The sequence below is a fragment of the Loxodonta africana genome, chromosome 9 (assembly GCF_030014295.1).
Source record: "Loxodonta africana isolate mLoxAfr1 chromosome 9, mLoxAfr1.hap2, whole genome shotgun sequence".
NCBI lineage: Eukaryota > Metazoa > Chordata > Mammalia > Proboscidea > Elephantidae > Loxodonta > Loxodonta africana.
In genome coordinates, this window is record NC_087350.1 from 68,255,177 (window position 1) to 68,273,709 (window position 18,533).

General features: G+C 41.2%; 1 protein-coding gene across 6 annotated transcripts in view; it reads left to right on the top strand.

Moving 5' to 3' along the window:
* The window catches only part of ELP1 (elongator acetyltransferase complex subunit 1), a 70,911-nt gene that overhangs the window by 39,602 nt on the left and 12,776 nt on the right, over positions 1-18,533 (top strand). For all 6 annotated transcript variants that reach the window (XM_023545070.2, XM_064291633.1, XM_064291629.1 and 3 more), the window contains 10 exons: positions 707-804; positions 2,401-2,602; positions 9,741-9,802; positions 11,887-11,949; positions 12,325-12,385; positions 14,050-14,163; positions 14,643-14,754; positions 16,079-16,206; positions 16,671-16,825; positions 18,335-18,410. In XM_023545070.2, coding sequence (XP_023400838.2) covers positions 707-804; positions 2,401-2,602; positions 9,741-9,802; positions 11,887-11,949; positions 12,325-12,385; positions 14,050-14,163; positions 14,643-14,754; positions 16,079-16,206; positions 16,671-16,825; positions 18,335-18,410 — 1,071 coding nt within the window. The remainder of the gene's footprint in view (positions 1-706; positions 805-2,400; positions 2,603-9,740; positions 9,803-11,886; positions 11,950-12,324; positions 12,386-14,049; positions 14,164-14,642; positions 14,755-16,078; positions 16,207-16,670; positions 16,826-18,334; positions 18,411-18,533) is intronic.

The following is an 18,533-nucleotide window of genomic DNA, read 5'->3' on the forward strand; positions in this document are numbered from 1 at the left end:
TTTTTGGGTTAAGAATGATCACCTCCTAAATTGACTTTATTGTCTCAAAATCAAAACTGACTGATAATGTAACTCATCTCGTGGTGTTTGCAACCTGAGGGAAACCACAGCTTGTCTGAAGTGAGTGGCGCTGCCCACCACCCAGTGCCCTGAAGGCACAGTTCCATTGGCATTGATGGAGTAGAACAAGTACAGTGGCCGTCATTTTGCTTGCCTCCTGTTTTATCTGTCCCGTGCTGAAACCTGTGGCTTCAGCTGCTATGACTCTTTCCTGAGACAGAAACAGGGACAGGGAAGAACCCCCTGGGGTGCTTGGTAAGCACTTGGCTTCCAGCTTCCCTGGATAATCTGATTGAGTTGGTCTGGGAGAGGACTCAGGAGTGTGGGTGTTTAATAAGCACCCCCACCCAGGTGACTCTTTTGAAGGGGGTTGAGAAAACAGTGGACTAAATAGTTATTTGTCAGGGATAGTATAGAAAGAATTTCTTTTAAATGGAATACTAATCCCAATTAGTGCTTCTCAGAATTTCCACTGGTGCTTGTTAAAAGTTCAAATTCCTGGCTTCCCTTCTCCAGAAACTCTGATTCTATAGGTCTTAAAAAGACTCCTTGTTGGTTTTTTTTTTTTTGAGGACTGTTGGTATAAATGAAATCCATTGTGCTTCCAAAGTCTGAACCTATGTTTGTATGCATCTTATTCCTACAGGACCTGAGTACTTCCCAGAATGCTTAAACTTAATAAAAGATAAAAACTTATATAACAAAGCTCTGAAGTTATACCCACCAGACTCGCAGCAGTACAAGGTGTGTGAGATGGGCTCATCCTGGCTTTGCTTTGTGCATTAGCTGGAAGGTGGTGAGAAGTCTAAGTCCGTAACACTGTCCTTGTTTTCAAGGTTTGTGTTAAAAGTAATTAGCCCCACCTTGAGTTTCTTATTTGGGAGAATGATCCTGTCCTTTTCTAAAGAAATTGCCCCTGCCCGAAACCTAGGACTTGTCCCTGATTCCTCATCCAGGATACTACAGCAGCTTCCGCGTGGGTTTCCCTGCTTCCATTCCGCTGCCTCCTCCAGCCCAGCCTCACTACTGCATGACTGAGTGTTCTAAAAAATGCAGACCTTTCCATATATTTCAGGATAAAGGGATAAAGTTTTCCTTTTTTTTTTTTTTTTTTTGTTTAACGAACACTTATTGAGCGCTTCTCATATGCCAGATGCCTTGCTTGTAAGTTAAATGTATTATGTAATCCTCATAACAACAACCTGAGAGGGTGTTGCCCACACTTCACAGGTAAGGAAACAACGTACTGGAGCTCTGAAGTGGCAGACGTGGGGCGCTAGCCTGGGCTTTCTAACCACAGAGCCCATGCCAACCAGTCGCCACTACTCTTTTGTGCCATCACTATGCCATTTTCAATTCTTTTGTAAATGGCACATGTTTTTCTGTGAGCCAGCCCCCCTGCCTGCTTCTTTAGCATCAGCATCTGCCACTCTCCCACACTCCGGGCCCCTCGTAGTTAGTTCCACAAATGCCTTACAGCCTGTGGGGCCTCTGCCCTCTCTACCTTCCCCTTCCTTTAGCCCCACTTGTCTGTCTAGAGAGCCATTCCTGGACTAGATGCCAAACTCTGAGCTCCCTGAGGACCTATTTCTTACCTTGATCACGTTTATCACACAGAGGAGCACACTGCCAGCTTACTGATTTGTTCCCCCGCCCCCGCCCCCCCAGGTTCTGAGATCCCTAAGGGCAGGTGCACCACATTGTATTCCTCTGTGTCCCTGGCTAGCACTGAGCCTCGGAATGCAGTGTTTGACCAACAGCTACCCCCTGTTCTCCCTCTCTACTCTGCTATCCCTTGCTCTCTGATCCAACCACACCAGCCTTGTTTTACCTCAGACCTATAGCCTCAGTGCCAGCCTCACTTTGCCTAGAGTGTACTCTGACTCCTCACATGGCTTGTTCTTGTCATTCTCCTCAGAGATCGGTTTCCTGACAGCCCTCTGAAATGGCACTTCCATTGCTCTCTGTCCGCTTACCACTATCTACCATTATGTCATAAACCATGTTGTACTTACAAGTCTGATCTTTGTCACTACAAGAGCAGGGACTTTGTGATTGTTCTTGTTGGTTGGTTGGTTGTTTTGTTGTTGTTTTGCATTCCTGTAAATATGCTCAGACTAGCACATACATAAGTATTGTGTAATCATTTGTTTAGTGACCAAATGACACGTCCTCAGTAAGATTTTGAATGAAAGAATGATTGGACTAACTAAATCACAGGATTTTCCAAAGTTATCCAGTAAAGTTTCAAGTGTAATTGCTGAGGTGCCACCTCCACTGGAGCTTTAATGAAACGATTCTCACATTTCCTCACTAACCCTAAGTTTCCTCTTATCACAGGATATCAGTGTTGCTTATGGGGAGCATCTGATGCAGGAGCATCTCCATGAACCAGCAGGGCTCGTGTTTGCCCGCTGTGGCGCTCACGAGAAAGCGCTAGAGGCCTTTTTGGCCTGTGGCAGCTGGCAGCAAGCCCTCTGCATGGCTGCCCAGCTTAACTTTACCAAAGGCCAGCTGGCTGGCCTTGGCAGGACTCTGGCAGGTAAACACTGTTTTATTTGTCTACTTTTTCAAAAAGCTTTGTTTCTTTGTTTTGTTTGACAGCTTTGCAGATTTAGGGCGGCATAGCTTGAGAGTCTCATACTCACTGATAAAAATTAATTTAGAATGGTATTAACGAGGGTAAAGGTTAAGCTGCTACAACAAAGAAGCCCAGAAATGCAATGGCATAATAAAGAAAGTTTATTTTTTCCTCATGTAAAGACTGATAGATCTAAGCTGCCTGGGCATTGCTTTGAGGTTATTCAGAGACCTTCCATTGTGTCGCTCTTCCAGCTCATAGCATTGTACTTGTCTTCATGGTTGTAACTGGGTTATCTTCACGTCTGCACGCCAGCCGTTGGGAGAGAGGGAAAAAGCCAGAATCCTGGGAGAACACTTCTCTTGAAGTTGGAAATGACCTAGAAGTTACACTATCACTTCCACTGTCATCTCATGTGCCGAAATGTACATCATATGGCCACACCTAGAAAAGTGTAGCCAGGTGGCCATGTGCCCTGTAAGAATTTGGCGGTGGGCCATTTGGGAAAGGAAACAACAATAGCAGTTGTCAGAGTGAGGTGGAAGAAAAGGCCAAATGTTTGAACAGTCAGAAAGCTAGCTGCTTTAGGGTCTAGGGATTGCCTGTACCACAGGGGAGACTGCTACCAGAGTCTTATTCCATGGAGTGGAGGAAGGTTCAGGACCACCTATGAGAAGAGCTAAGTAGGGGCCCTGACCCTCTCGGCAGTGCCTAAGGCACAAGGAGAAGCTGCAGGAAGGAGGCCTGCTTTGTCACAACAGTCTAGAGAAAGGTCTGTGACATTCTTTACACTCTGAACACCCTCAGTGAGAAGGAAATGCTGTTAGTAACACCTAGAGATCAGAGCTGTGCTTAAGTCATGCTCAGCTGTTACTCTGTAATTCACCCTTTTCCACCTAATAACATGTCTGGCCTTGTAATACTCAAGTATTTTAAACTACCTTAAAATCTTGAACTTTAAAAAATTGTATTAGATAAAAGCTTTCTATCCTTCAACTTTTTATCTTAAATCATTTCAAATCTACAGAAAAGCCGAGAGAGAAATATAATGACTACCCATATACAATTTCCAATTAAATCTGACCCCATTTGCTTTATATTTTTCTCCTCTCCCTCTTTTTCTGCATGTACACACACATACACACACACACACTTTTTCTTTTTTTGGAAGAACTGTTTGAAAGTAAGTTGCAGATATAATGATATTTCACCCCTGACTTCTTAAGCTTGTATCTCCTCAGATTAAGGATATTCTCTTAACCACAATACTACTAATCAAACCTGACAATATTAACAATAGTTCCATAATGTTATCTAATGCCCAAATTGAAATTTCCTCAATTGTCCAGAAATGTCTTTTGTGGGTAGTCCCTACCCCTCCCTAAAAATCGTCAAGATTCATGTTTGCATTTGGTTGTTGTTGTACTTGTTTTAACCTAGAACAGCCCCCCTGCCCTTGTCTTTGTTGTTCCATGACAGGACTTATTAAGGAGTTCAGAATAATTGTCTTGTAGAAAATATCAAACTTAAAAAATTCAAACACCTATATCTAACTTATATTTGCTGGTTAAGAGCATGGTCTATGAAGGTAGATTGCCTGGGTTTGAATTCAGCCTCCCTCATGTGTTAGCTATGGACTATTAAGCAAGTTACTTTTCTCTATCTCAGTAGCCACATCTTTAAAATGGGAATGATAACAGCAATAGGATTGTTGTTGTTGATAGATGCCATCAAGTCAGTTACAACCCATAGTGACCCTGTGTACCACAGAACAAAACACTGCCTGGTCCTGCACCATCCTCATAATCATTGCTATGCTTGAACCCATTGTTGCTATGCTTGAGCCCATCGTTGTAGCCACTGTGTCAATCCATCTCATTGAGGGTCCTCTTTTTCACTGACCCACTACGTTACCAATCATGATAGCACTCTCCAGGGACTTGTCTCTACCGATGACATGTACAAAGTACATGAAATGAAGTCTTGCCATCCTCCCTTCTAAGGAGCATTATGGCAGTACTTCTTCCAAGACAGATTTGTTCATTCTTCTGGCAGTCCATGGTATTTTCAATATTCTTCACCAAACCATAATTCAAAGGCATCAATTCTTTGGTCTTCCTTATCCATTGCCCCGTTTTTGCCTGCATATGAAGCGATTGAAAATACCATGGCTTGGGTCAGGCACACCTTAGTCCTCAAAGTGACATATTTGCTTTTTAACACCTCAGGTCTTTTGACACAGATTTGCTCAATGCAGTAGAGTTGTAGGAAGTATTAAAGTTAAATACACATAAAGCTCTTAAAATAGTACCTGGAACAGAGTTAATACTCAATGTTAGCCACTGTTACAATTTTTTATAATTATTTTCCGTGGCTTCTTTCTTGATCATGTATGTATTATATATTTTATGTATGTATACATGTACATATATAAAGGAGCCCTAGTGGTACAATGGTTAAGCTCTTGAAAGCTAATCAAATGGTTGGCTTTTTGAACCCACCAGCAGCTTCATGGGGGAAAGATGTGGCCGTCTGCCTCCGTAAAGATTACAGCCATCGAAACCCTATGGGGCAGCTCTACCCTGCCCTGTACTGTCTCTATGAGTCAGAATTACTTGACAGCAATGAGTTTGGGTTTTATATATATAACATAGTGATATATGGTTATAATCACAATTTTCACTGTGTTTTAACTTTATTTCATATGCATTCTGCTGTGTTTCTACATAGTCTGTTTTTCATTTGTTTATTGATGTCATTGTCCTCCAGCACATTGCATGTTCTCCTTTATAAATAATGCTATTGGTGCCTTACTCTTTGTGTGTAAGCATGAATATGTGTATATGCTTAAGTAAATGACTGACTGGTATATTTTCCCCCTACCTTTTCAAGACTCTTGTAAATAGTGTGGTGGTCCCCATCCCCACCCACCCACCCACCAAAAAGAGCAGTACTTAAAAAATTCCAGGTTATATCCTGTTAAATTTATGTACGTACTTTCCTTAGTTATTTGCATTAATCGTTTTCCTTTGAAACTATATATATGTGTAACTAACAACAACATGACAGTATCACTTTTTTCTGCCATTTTCAGGTTATGAGTCTGTAGGCTCTTCTATAAGCCTTCTCAGTTTCCAAGTTGAACTCTTTTTACTAGTGCTGAAAATTCCTTATTTCAGGACTTTTAATGATTTGTTCTGGCTGCCTTGTTACTTCTGCTTTAGAAACTTAAGTTATTGGTAATTTATGCTGTCTGACTTTGTTCTGGAAGGAGCCCTGGTTAAGTGCTCAGCTGCTACCAAAAGGTCAGTGATTTGAACCTACCAGCTGCCCTGTGGGAGAAAAATGTGCCTGTCTGCCTCCATAAAGATTACAGCCTTGGAAGCCCAATGGAGCAGTTCTACTCTGTCCAATAGGGTCTCTAAAAATGGAGTGAGGGCGGCCTGTGACCTCCTCTCCACAAGGGAGAAAGAGATTCAAGATCAATAGCCCAAGGCTAATTCCTGTGAGGCGGAGGTCAGACAGGCCTCCTCCCTCCATCCTCTTTACCAATTCTAACACAGACCGTCCTTCCCACAGCACTCTCCACTTCTCCGCTGGGTTCGATAATTCATTGCAGTGGCCACACAGAACTCACAGACAATACTCACGATTATGGGGTTTATTAGGGAAGTAACAAGTTACAGTTCAGGCTCAGGAACACTCAGGATACAGTTCTTCCATCAGGACAGGCTCTTTTTAGCCATGCTTGCAGGCACTCCTCTCTGGTCGTAGGCTTCTGCCCTGCTCAGGCAAGTGTTAAAAAGCTCTGTTAGCCCCTGCCAGTAAGTGCCCAAAGGAACTAGCTTTCTCACTCTGTGGGCCAGGAAGCTCACTGTACAGTCTCCTGCTGGTCCCTCCTGTCACCATTTCTCTGCTGCCCCTTCTCACCATCTTCAGGGTTTCAGTTCTGGGTCCAGGAGCTTCTCGGTGTAAGAATCCCAGACCCAAATGATGCACTCTCCGCTCCTGGCTGTTCTTTTTTGTTGGTGGTAGGATCTTCTCTCTACTCTGAAATTGGGTCTCCTTTAAGGCAAAACCAACCAGTTCCTTTGGTGGGCCACAGTTGCCTAATTTGCACAATCCCACCCAATCACTTGGTTGGGAGTTACACAATTGTGGCTAGAAGACCACACAGAAACAGTCCATTGCGCTACAGTCTGTATGAGTCAGAATCAACTCGACAGCAATGGGTTTGGTTGTTTTTTTTTTAACTTTGTTCTTAAGATTTATTATTTATATTCTTTCAACTTTTCGCTTGCTGTTTCCTGTCTCATTATGCAGTACACCTGGTTCTCCCAGATGCTTAGCCAAAAACAAACAGAAAAAAGATGGAGGAGCAGTGATCGAAGATGTTTGAGAATTGTACAGTAGAGGCACAGTTCATGTGCATATTTAACTTGGGCAGTTTCCACAAGCTGAGCAAACAAAAGATGACTGTTTAAATAAGGCAGTCCTTGGATTATGAATTAGTTCTCTTCCTAAGTCTGTCTTTGGAAACCCTGGTGGCATAGTGGTTAAGAGCTACAGCTAAACCAAAAGGTCGGCAGTTCAAATCCATCAGGTGCTCCTTGGAAACTCTATGGGGCAGTTCTTCTCTGTCCTATAGGATTACTGTGAGTCAGAATCAACTTGACAGCAACAGGGTGTTTTTTGTTTTTTTTTGGTTAAGTCTGTAAGTTGAATGTGTACGTAAGTCAGAATAGTTACTGTGTTTTACGCAAATAATGTGTGCCTTCTGCGCAAATAATGTGTGCCTTCTGTGTTTGCTGGCAGTGCCGTACGGGGCCCCTCCCCGACCCCAGACACTCTCACAAGCACCGCCTGCCAATCCTCGTCCACACGTTGCTGAAAAATTAGCATAGCACGCTTACGAAAATATCTCACGGGGGCGGCGGGGGAGGCACAGCCATCAAATAAACACAGAAGGCACACATTAGTTGTATAAAAAAGGTTGATACGGTTTATATTTAATATCTGTTATTCAAATGTTTGGCTTAGTATATATTTTTATATGCTTAAAAAACATTAAAGATACTTCCAGATGCACTAAAACATCTTTAACATAATAATACAGTAATAATAATGTTTCACCCACATCACAGAGTAGCATCTGTTTGTTAGTTCAAACCATTGTATATACAGGCAGTCCCTGGGTCACGAACTAGATCCGTTCCTGAGTGTCTTTAAGAATTAAGTCAGAACAGGTGTGTATGGCTCTAATTTAGCCTTACTTTAGTGCAAGAAAAGACTCAGCCTTTTCAGTGATTTACAAGCTGGATGTGTAGCAAGTGAAGGTGATTGTGAAGAAGAATTTGTTGCTTGTAGGGGTCAGTTCAGTCGTTTCAAAGTGAGGGCAAATTTACGTATCATTGAAGGGCAAGTACAAATCACCCCTAAACCGAGTTGTCCATAAGTCTGATTGTCCCGAAGTCAGACGTTAGTAACCTGGGCACTGCTCGTACTTCAAATTTTTAATAAATTTTTTTTTTACTGTCCTTTAGATGAAGGCTTACAGAACTAGCTTCTCATTAACAATTAGTACACTTACTGTTTCATGACATTGGCTACCAACCCCACAGCATGTCAACTCTTTCCCCTTCTGACCATTGGGTTCCCTATTACCAGCTTTCCTGTTCCCTCCTGCCTTCTAGTCCTTGCTCCTGGGCTGGTGTGTACCTTTAGTCTTGTTTTGTTTTATGGGGCTGTCTAATCTTCGGCTGAAGGGCGAACCTCAGGAGTGACTTCATTACTGAGCTTAAAGGGTGTCCAGGGGCCATACTCTTGAGGGGTTCCTCCAGTCTCTGTGAGGCCAGTGAATCTGGTCTTTTTTTGTGAGTTAGAATTTTGTTCTACATTTTTCTCCAGCTCAAACCGGGACCCTCTATTGTGATCCCTGTCAGAACAGTCAGTGTTGGTAGCTGGGTACCATCTAGTTGTGCTGGATTCAGTCTGCTGGAGGCCGTGGTAGTTGTGGTCCATTAGTATTTTGGACTAATCTTTCCTTTTGTGTCTTTGGTTTTCTTCATTCTCCCTCGCTCCAGATGGGGTAAGACCAGTAATAGGCGTTATGGGAGTTGGTTTGTAACTACCAGTTGTATATTGGATGTTCGTAACCCAGGGACTGCTTGTAGTGGATGTGATTCTACCTGTTTTTTTCAGGGATGATATGCCCTGGAGTGAGCATGAGATGGGAGCAGATCTGCCAGTCCCTTGGCCAGTCTCCAGTCCTGTGTGCCTCTCAAAGTGTGATAGTCTCAACTGGGCTGAGAGTGATTCTAGGATCTGAAGATATCACATGACCCCCACACATAAGCCAACTACCTCCATCTAGTGCAGTGTCTTTCTATTAGAGGGAGCCCTGGTGACATAGTAGTTAAGAGCTTGTCTACTAACCAAAAGGTCAGCAGGTCAAATCCACCAGCTGCTCTTTGGAAATCCTAGGGGGGCAGTTCTACTCCATCCTGTAAGGTTGCTGTGAGTTGGAATCGACCCAACAACAAGGCGTTTTTTTGAATTCTGTTAGAAGAAGAAATGAATTAGTAAGCAATACTATGTCAATTTCCCATATGCATGTTTTTGCAAGCATTTTTCATGGCTCATTTTGACTATACATGATTCTCACATCTCATGCTAAATTCAGATTCTAACTGCCATTTGAAATAGGACTCCATGGTATGTCTACCTCTTTCCCTCAAAAATTCACAAAACACATAGTTTGGTACTTTATAAAGACACACTGAGGAAGCACTTCAGTAAAAGAATCTAACTTTGTTTTACCTGTTACTTCACAAATGTACTTGACCCTGGGGTCTTTTTTGTATTGTCTTATTATCTGTTGGAACAGCCTTAGGGAGCACTTTTGAAAATGCTGTTTTAAAGCAGTTCTATTTGAATGTAAACTCTATAGAGCTCAATCTCTAAAATGTTATTTTAATTTAAATAAATGCTTTAAGCCAACGAAACTATTTTGTGCCAACGAAAACTTTCAACCTGAGTTTTGGTAATACTGTTCTTAACAAGCCAGCTGTGGTCAAATATTTATCATCATTTTTTGCAGGAAAGCTAATTGAACAGAGGAAGCACAGTGATGCAGCTACAGTTTTGGAACAGTATGCCCAGGTAAGCTTAGTTCTTCTTTTCTGAAACCTCTCTTGTTAACAAGCAAGGACATCTCAGTGATATGGAAGGGTAGGGAATTGTTAAGTCCAGAGAGTGTTTGCCTTGAAGGCGTTCCATCTTGCCAGCTTGACTTGGAAATCTAAATTCAGTACGTCTCTAAATAGAAGTTCTGTGAGGTGGACTACTAATTAGCTCTCTTACCATCCTTGTCTGATAACTCCATCATTTTGGCCATTTTTGATGAGTCTGTGATTGATTCTGTGAGTCTAATGATTGATTTTTCCTGCATCTTTGCCAGGTAATTTTTTATTTGATGTTAGACATTATGAATTTTACTTTGTTGGATAATGGATTTCTTGTATTCCTTTAAATAGTATTGGACTTTAAACATGAAAGAATTGAGAAACTGATAGACTCAAATAACATAGAACTTTGGAAGCTAGAGGCGTTCTTCTTTCTTCTCTTTGTCTTTTTTTTTTTTTTTTTTTTTAAGGTTTAGACCAGAGTTACAGGGATGTTAATGAGTGGGCCAAGTGTAACGGAGTGGTAGGGATTGTGGTAAACCGCCGCCTGCGTACTGACGTAAGGGAAGTTGCATCCACCAGTGGTTGCTTGCCATGCTTCCAAGACAAGCTGGAAATAGGATTTTTATGTGGTATTTGCTGATTTTTAAAATACTAGATCACAGAGTACATCCTGCTATGCCCTTTTGTAGACTTTGGTATTTGCCTCTTAGTGTAAGATGATCTATTGGGGCGTGGAAAGAAAATAGAACGTCTACTTGTATTATTTTTACTTCTCTTTTAATTAAACTAACTTAATTAGAAGTGGAAACCCCAGTGGTGTAGTGGTTAAGAGCTACAGCGGCTAACCAGAAGATCAGCAGTTTGGATCCAGCAGGCACTGCTTGGAAACCCTGCAGGGCAGTTCTACTCTGTGGTATAGAGTTGCTCTGAGTCGGAATCGACTCGATGGCAACAGTGTTGTTTTTTTATTAGAAGTAGTATATATGCATTATATATTGTTTAAAATGCTGATAAGCAAACACAAGAAAATAAAAACACCGTATTCCCACCACCCAGAGATTGCTGTTATTAGCACCTCGTTGTGTTCCCTCCCGTTTTTTCTAAGCCTACGGATGTGTATGTATTTTTAACCAAAATGAGATTATGATTTATGTGCTGTTTTTAAATTTGCTTTGCTTGTATTATGATTTCCATCTTTCCTTGTTAATAGATTTTAGTTTTATCTAATAATTAGTATTCATATTTCCCCAGTGGTTGTGTGTTCTTTACAGTATATTGATTTAAATAGGTTCCATTCTAGGGCTATATATTGCATTTCATATCTTGTGTCTTTTAAATCTCCTTTAATGTGTATTCTCCCTCCCCTTTTTATGACAGTGACTATTTGATGAAACGCAACCAGTTGTCTTATATTTCATCCTGTTTGAATGTATTAAATTTTATGGTTTATGTGGTGCATAGTGTGTTAGTACATGTATGTAATTACAGATCAATAATTGTATATTGGGGTACATGCTCAAAATATTTTTGCTGGTAAGGGTACAGAATCTAAAGCATTTGAAGACTGTAGGGTATACAGGTATTAATTATGATAGCTTTTCGGTTTTCTGGAGGTTTAAAATTTTTCAAAGTAAAAAGTTACAGAAAAAATAATAGAAAAAAAAAGTTTAGAAGATTACTGTTCTATTCTGTCATCTTCATAGTGTAGTCTTGTTAACAATCTCTGAGCCCACCAATACTTGCTGAATCAAACTTGGTGGTAAAGGTGGGGAAACGGGCATTTCTGACAGACCTCTGGTGGTTTTGATGTCCAGGGATGTAGAGAGATGATACTTACCATGTGTTTTGTCATTATTTCCAGAATACACACCCCTTCTTTGTCTTCTGAGTTAGTATTTATATGGACTCTAGGCCAGCACAATGCTAAGAACTAAGACTATAAGCGTTAAGGCTGGGGTAGATAGAGGTAGCTCTGTAGGCAATTGTGCAGTGTCTTATGGTGACATCTGATACCCTTGCTGCATTAACCTGTTATCTTCTTTGATGTTACCTTGTCAGGATTATGAAGAAGCTGTGCTCTTGCTGTTAGATGGAACTGCCTGGGAAGAAGCTCTGAGAATGGTACGAGAATTTTTTTAATGTCTCTTATGTTGGGTGCTAAGCAGAGGAAGAGAACAAAGGAGACAAGCTGGCATCCCTTGTCTTGTGAGGCTAGTGAATTTAAGTAGAAATAGTTCAGTTTCCAGGCCTAAGGGTAAGCAGTGTTTTTAAACCCGTTTTTTAAATTTATTTTTTATAATATTGGATATTAGTCTGTCCTCCAAATTCACAGTACTGTTTTTGCTGAAATGAGTGTCCTTTGGCTGCCCTGTAGGAGGCCTGCTCCCTGAGAAATATCCTGGCCACCTCTGAAAGTGATCCATTTCTTCCCAAGAATCTTAACTCTTCATTGACTAAAAGCCTTTTTGCCTAAAATTATTGTATTTTTCTTTTCAGGTATACAAATATAACAGACTAGACATCATAGAAACCAACATAAAGCCTTCCATTTTAGAAGGTAAGGGTCACATTTTTAGATAGAATTCCTCATTTGGACATACAGAGATGGGGAGCAGAGAGAGGAGAGTACTCTTTAGTAATGTGTTATTATGTGGAATCAATAAAAATTCTCCACTGGGTGTAACATTTAATTTTGACTGGAATTTTTTTAATATGCTAAACTGTTAAATGGTAATGCATAAAATACTTGAATGTTACAAACCCTTGATAAGATACGATTAAGAATCTTTGTGGGAATACTTGGTAAATTTAAATACAAAATGTATGTTAGATAGTAGTATTAGATCAATGGTAAATTTCCTGCATTTAATAATTGTATTGTGATTATGTAAGATAATATTCTTATTTTTAAGAGATACATGCTGAAGTATTCAGTGGTGAAAGATGATATCTGCAACTTACTCTCAAAAGTTTGCACAAAGAAACAGAAAGGAAGCAAACATGGCAAAATGTTAACGATCGGTAAATCTAGGTGAAGGGTATATGTATGTTCATTGAACAAACGCAACTTTCATGTAGGTTTAAAATTAAAAAAAAAAATAAAGAACCTTTGCAAATTAAAGTTCGTGGTTTCTAGAGAACGGACGAATCTTACCAGCTCTAGAATCTTCTCGTGGTCACTGTGACCCCTTAAAAGCAAAATGGAAAAAAAGGACATCAGTTAGACTTATGGAAATCTTAGGGAGTGAGGGCTGATTTTAAGAACTGCCTTTGTAAACACAGTCTACCCTGTAAGTAGTGTCTTTTAACATTAACATGCATTTATCCTTTTACCTGCCTACTCCCGCTTCCATCTTAATTAAAACTGTGGGAGCTTCTCTTTGTATCATTCACTTATCCATTAAAAAACCCATTGCCGTTGAGTTGATTTCAACTCATAGTGACCCTGTGGGACGGAGTAGAGCTGCCCCATAGGGTTTCCAAGTGAATTGAAACTGCCAACCTTTGGGTTAGCAGCTGAGCCCTTAACCACTGTGCCACTAGGGCTCCTCATTCACTTTCGGTGCCCCAACCTCTGGATACTGAAAGCACCGTTTCTGGCCTACAACAGTCCATCCAGGCAGCTCTTACATAGACTTTTCACACCATTGAGAACCTGGGAAAATGCTGATAATTCATCTGCATAGGCCTAATACCCATTAACAAAATGTGTCTTTGGATAGTAGTATTTTGCTTTTTTTTTTTTTTTTGATATATTCTATTGGTGCCATTAATGTTTTGTGTATTTTTCTGTTGGACAATGACTTTAAGAAATCAGTGGATATATTCAAAATCCATGGGCATTTTGATGAGTGTTTAGGCAGAAGCACTTAAGTGACTCTTCCCTGCTGTTTTTGTTGGCAGTTTCCTGTGCATACACTCCTTTTATTTGCTGCTCCACTCCCAGGTTAGATACCAAGTCTTTGTTCAGGCGATTTTAGAAGTTTATCAGTAGAGAGTATTCTGGGATCGTGTTGATGAGCACTTGAGATCTGGCCTCTCAATCTCCAGGCCATTCTCCTAAAACTATGTAGATTAATGCTCATGAAGGAAAAAAAAATCTTGCTTGGAAAACCTGGAAGCCCATTTCTTTCTGTTAAATTCCAAGTTCCATCCCCTCCTTGCAGTTTTTCCCCTTGGCTTAAACACCATGCTCAAATTATTTTGCCTTCTGTTCCGCAGCCCAGAAAAATTACCTAGCATTTCTGGACTCTCAGACAGCCACGTTCAGTTGCCATAAGAAGCGTTTGTTGGTGGTTCGAGAGCTCAAGGAGCAAGCACAGCAGGTGAATCTGGGTGAGTGTCTGCTTGAAGACCACTGATGCTTGGGCATGGGGGCAGCATCACACTTAGCTGTTTGGCGTTCCCCTGTGATTTGATTACTGTGCCATGGGGAAGTCTGAGGCCTCTGTGAGACCCTTAGGGGCTGAGCATGACTGTGCTCATGTGTGATGGGGGAGGGCTGAGTGTGAGTACAAGGACTCTGCCCCACCACCCCCTTCAGCCAAAGCAGCTGACCACTTCTGTGGTTAAAAAATGACTTTCTTCATTTCCAAAGGTTCCTTTGCTAAAAAAAAGAAAAAGTTTGGTGAACTACTGGTTCACAGTAATAATAACTATATTTAATGTGACCTCATTTAATTTTGAGAACAACTTGTAATAAGTTTCATCCATCCTTACATATGCCCCAGTTGACTGTATTCCATTTATCCACTGAAGGTAAACCTACATTGGCAGAGAATGTTTTCATTGTGCTTCTGGTTTTGCTTTTCTAGGTGACGAGGGGCCCCATGCTCAAGAGTCAGACCTCTTCTCTGAAACTAGCAGTGTCATGAGCGGCAGTGACATGAGTGGCAGATACTCGCACAGTAACTCCAGAATATCAGCGTATGTATCATGTTTATTCAGCACATTGGCCATCCTGGGTATATGGAGAAAGTACAATGGGTTGGTTTTCCATCAGGAAAGTGGGGCGGGCGTAGGCGGACATTACTCAGGCAGTGTGGGAGTTGTGCAAGGACTTTCCCAGCATATCTGAGAGATTACAGTCGGTCTGCAGTGCTTGCGCTAGCCCGGGCTGTGAGGCACTTGCACTGGGTACTTATTTATATACAACCTGATTTTACTCATTCGTCAAGTAGATGCGCAACTGTAATGTGTCGATGCTGAAAAAATGAAAAATTATAAAGAAAAAAGATTTTGGGCTTCTTCATTCAAAATCAGAATTGGAAGAAATTATAAAAAATTGTTATGCACTTTTACCCAGCATAGCAATTGGTCAGACCACTTCTGTGGGCACAGCCATGTGTGGGTATGCTATGCTAGGTGCAGCAGATGTTACCAACATCTTACTAATGAGATAGGAGTTACAAGAGTTGATAGTCCTGCTTAGGAGATATAAAAGAACGCAGGATTGTATATTTAAACTGAATAATGCTTTAGGAATCTGAATGGAGGTCTGTGAGGTTGTATGGGTGATCTGAAGCTGCAGGAAAGTTTGAAAACTAGAACTGCACTTTCAGGAGTCAGGGAGGGAAAATATCAAGACAACTATAATGGCAGAATCGAAGAGCTCTGAGGCAGGAAAGTGCATTCCTGGCAGTGTGGTGGTTAAGAGCTTGGTAGCTAACCAAAAAGTTCAGCAGTTCAGATCCACCAGCCACTCCTTGGAAACCCTATGGGGCAGTTCTACCCTGTCCTGTAGGGTCGCTATGAGTCAGAATTGACTTGACAACAGGTTTGGTTTCTTTTTTGTTTGTTTTTTTGAGGCAGGAAAGAGTGGAATTTACATATATTACAATACACAGCTTCCAATCTGATATGTCTGTCTCCTTATTTAAGTTTTATTTTGCTCCCTTTAAGTTTTTTTAGTTTTTTATTATGAAATTCCATTTGGTTGATCTTTTATTCATGGTTCCAACTCTTATCAGAATTGACCTCAATTTTCTCTGCGTTTTAATGAAAACTTTGAGGCAAGACATCACTTTTTTAACTTTTTTTAAGGTTTTTCCTTATTATTTCCTGCCTATAAGACTTATCTCTGCAATTTTTTTTATGTATGGCTTTAACATCTTGTCACCGTTTTTTTCCAAACACAAATACCATCTACAGTTGCTAGTTTCCTAGAAAGGAGGTGGCGAACAGATACATTTATTTAGTCATTTCAACACAGGGAGAGTCCTGTTTTAAACATTTCTCTGATTTCTAACAGGCGATCATCTAAGAATCGCCGCAAAGCGGAACGGAAGAAGCACAGCCTCAAAGAAGGGAGTCCACTGGAGGATCTGGCCCTTTTGGAGGCATTGAATGAGGTGGTACAGAGCGTTGAAAAACTGAAAGGTAGGTTCTCAATACTGATGCTGACTCTTGCCCACAAAAAATAATAAACGGGCAATGCAGACAGGCAGAGGCCAATAGATAACCAAGATGCAATTTCCAGCCTGAGGAGAGCCAGAAAACTTTCAGCAGGAAGGGTCACTTCAGAGCACGTTCCTGGAACAGCCCTTCTGGGCTGTAACTGAGAAGCCTTCCTCCATCTGGCATCCACAGGACTGAACTGCGAGAGATGAGCAGTGAAGCAGGATAAAGGTTGTGGAGGCGCTGCTTCCTGCGTGGCCCCAGTGTGTGTGTTTTCTTTTTATATTAGATATACTAAATGATCTCAGCATTTGGGAAGAAAGAAGAAAATGTGGGAGATAGCAGCAGTAGTGCCGATATTTTTTGCTTGGGACAGAAACTGTGGTGTGATAGTAGCAGTGGGGCTGGGATTCAGCTTACCAGTGTCTCTCATTTCTTCTCTCTAGATGAAGTATACCGTATTTTAAAAGTGCTGTTTCTCTTTGCGTTTGATGAGCAAGCAAAAGAATTACAAAAGGCCTTTGAAGATACTCTGCAGCTGATAGAAAGGTCACTTCCAGAAATTTGGACTCTGACCCATCAGCAGAATTCAGCTACACCTGTAAGTGTTCTCAAAGAGTATACATTTGTTCATCATTTTCACAGGTTATTACATTCATGCAGTTCCTTAAAAGTCAAAGCAAAAACTGTCCTGTTGTTAAAATTGAATATGTCAAAGTTAAGTCATTATGTTTAAGCTGTCAGTAAGAAGGCTTTACATTTGACTGTGCCATGACTCCTGATACATCTGGTGTAGGCTAAGTGAGCTGTTATCTTCTTTCTACATGAGGCAGCTGTCCTGGAGAACATGGGAAAGCCAGTCACTTGTCCCAGGACTTCAGGGACGTCGGTGGGAGGGCTGTTGTCGTTAGAGTTGATTCTGACTCATAGCAACCCTTTAGGACAGAGTAGAACTGCCCCTAAGGTTTTACAAGACTGTGATCTTTATGGAAGCAGACTTCCACATCTTTCTCCCTCGGAGTGGATGGTGGGTCGGAACTGCTGACTTTTGATTAGCAACCGAGCGCTTAGGCATTGTGCCACTAAAACTAAAAAACCAAACCCATTGCCTTCGAGTCACTTCTGACTCCTAGAGACACTATAGGACAGAGGAGAACTGCCCCATAGGGTTTCCAGGGAGCAGCTGATGGAGCTCAACTGCCGACCTTTTGGTTAGAAGCCATAGCTGTTAACCACTGTACCACCAGGGCACCCCACAGGTACTTAAATTCACTGTAATAGGTATTTTCTAGAAGAAATATCATCATCTTCAATGGTATTTTCAATAGTATAGTGTTTTTGAAGCTAAGAATTTATATGCCTCCCCATGCCCTTCCCTACCCTCTTCTATTTAGATCACACTAACTTCTAAAATACCAGCTTTATGAATCATCTCAGGAAAATAACCAGCAAAATTGTGTGTTTTTCTTTTGGCTGTTAATGTTTGGTAATAGTATATGCGCAGGACGCCAGGAGCTGCTTGAAGGGCTTTGGGCATGTGCTTTGCTTCAGGGCATTTACCACCAAGGGCCTGAGTGCGGGGATGCGTGCAGACAAACCAGAGGGCGACTGGTGTAGGCCCAAAGAGGCTTGCCGCCAGCGTGACACTGTCAGTCTCATCTCAGCTTGAAAATGTGTGCAGATTTTGCATTTTGCTCTATAATATACACGTTTGTTTTAATATAGAAATGTTTGTCCCCCACAGATCTTTGGGTACAGTTGATGCTCCATGTGTATTCTGTAGCCTCTTGGACTCTTCCACCTCCCCTCAGAGTATGGATTGCCTGTTGGGAAAAGGCCACGCATATATGCTTGTAGATTTCCTTTTTCTATTTTCATAGCCTTACTGTCCTGGGAGGAATGAGATTTAGAGGACTGGGATGAGATTGTGGAGAAACTGGCAAATTAAAATCACATAGGAAAAGAGAATTGCAGTGTTTGAGACTATACCAGTAAAAAGTGAGAGCTTACGTGACAGGCTGTTTACTGCTGGTAGAGCCTTGACCTTTGGTATTTGCAGTGATCAAAAGTGTAAGATAATCTTTGCTGATACAGTTTACTTTATACTTAGATTCTAGGTCCCAACTCAACCGCAAACAGTATCATGGCCTCCTATCAACAACAGAAGACCCCAGCCCCTGTTCTTGGTTAGTATTTTTTTTTTCTCTGTAAATTATTACAGTACTATGCAGAAGGGGTGTTTTTCTGTAAGTGTTGAGAAGGTCAGCAGTATAGGAGAGATTGGGATTTAACTGCAATTTCCTCCCGAT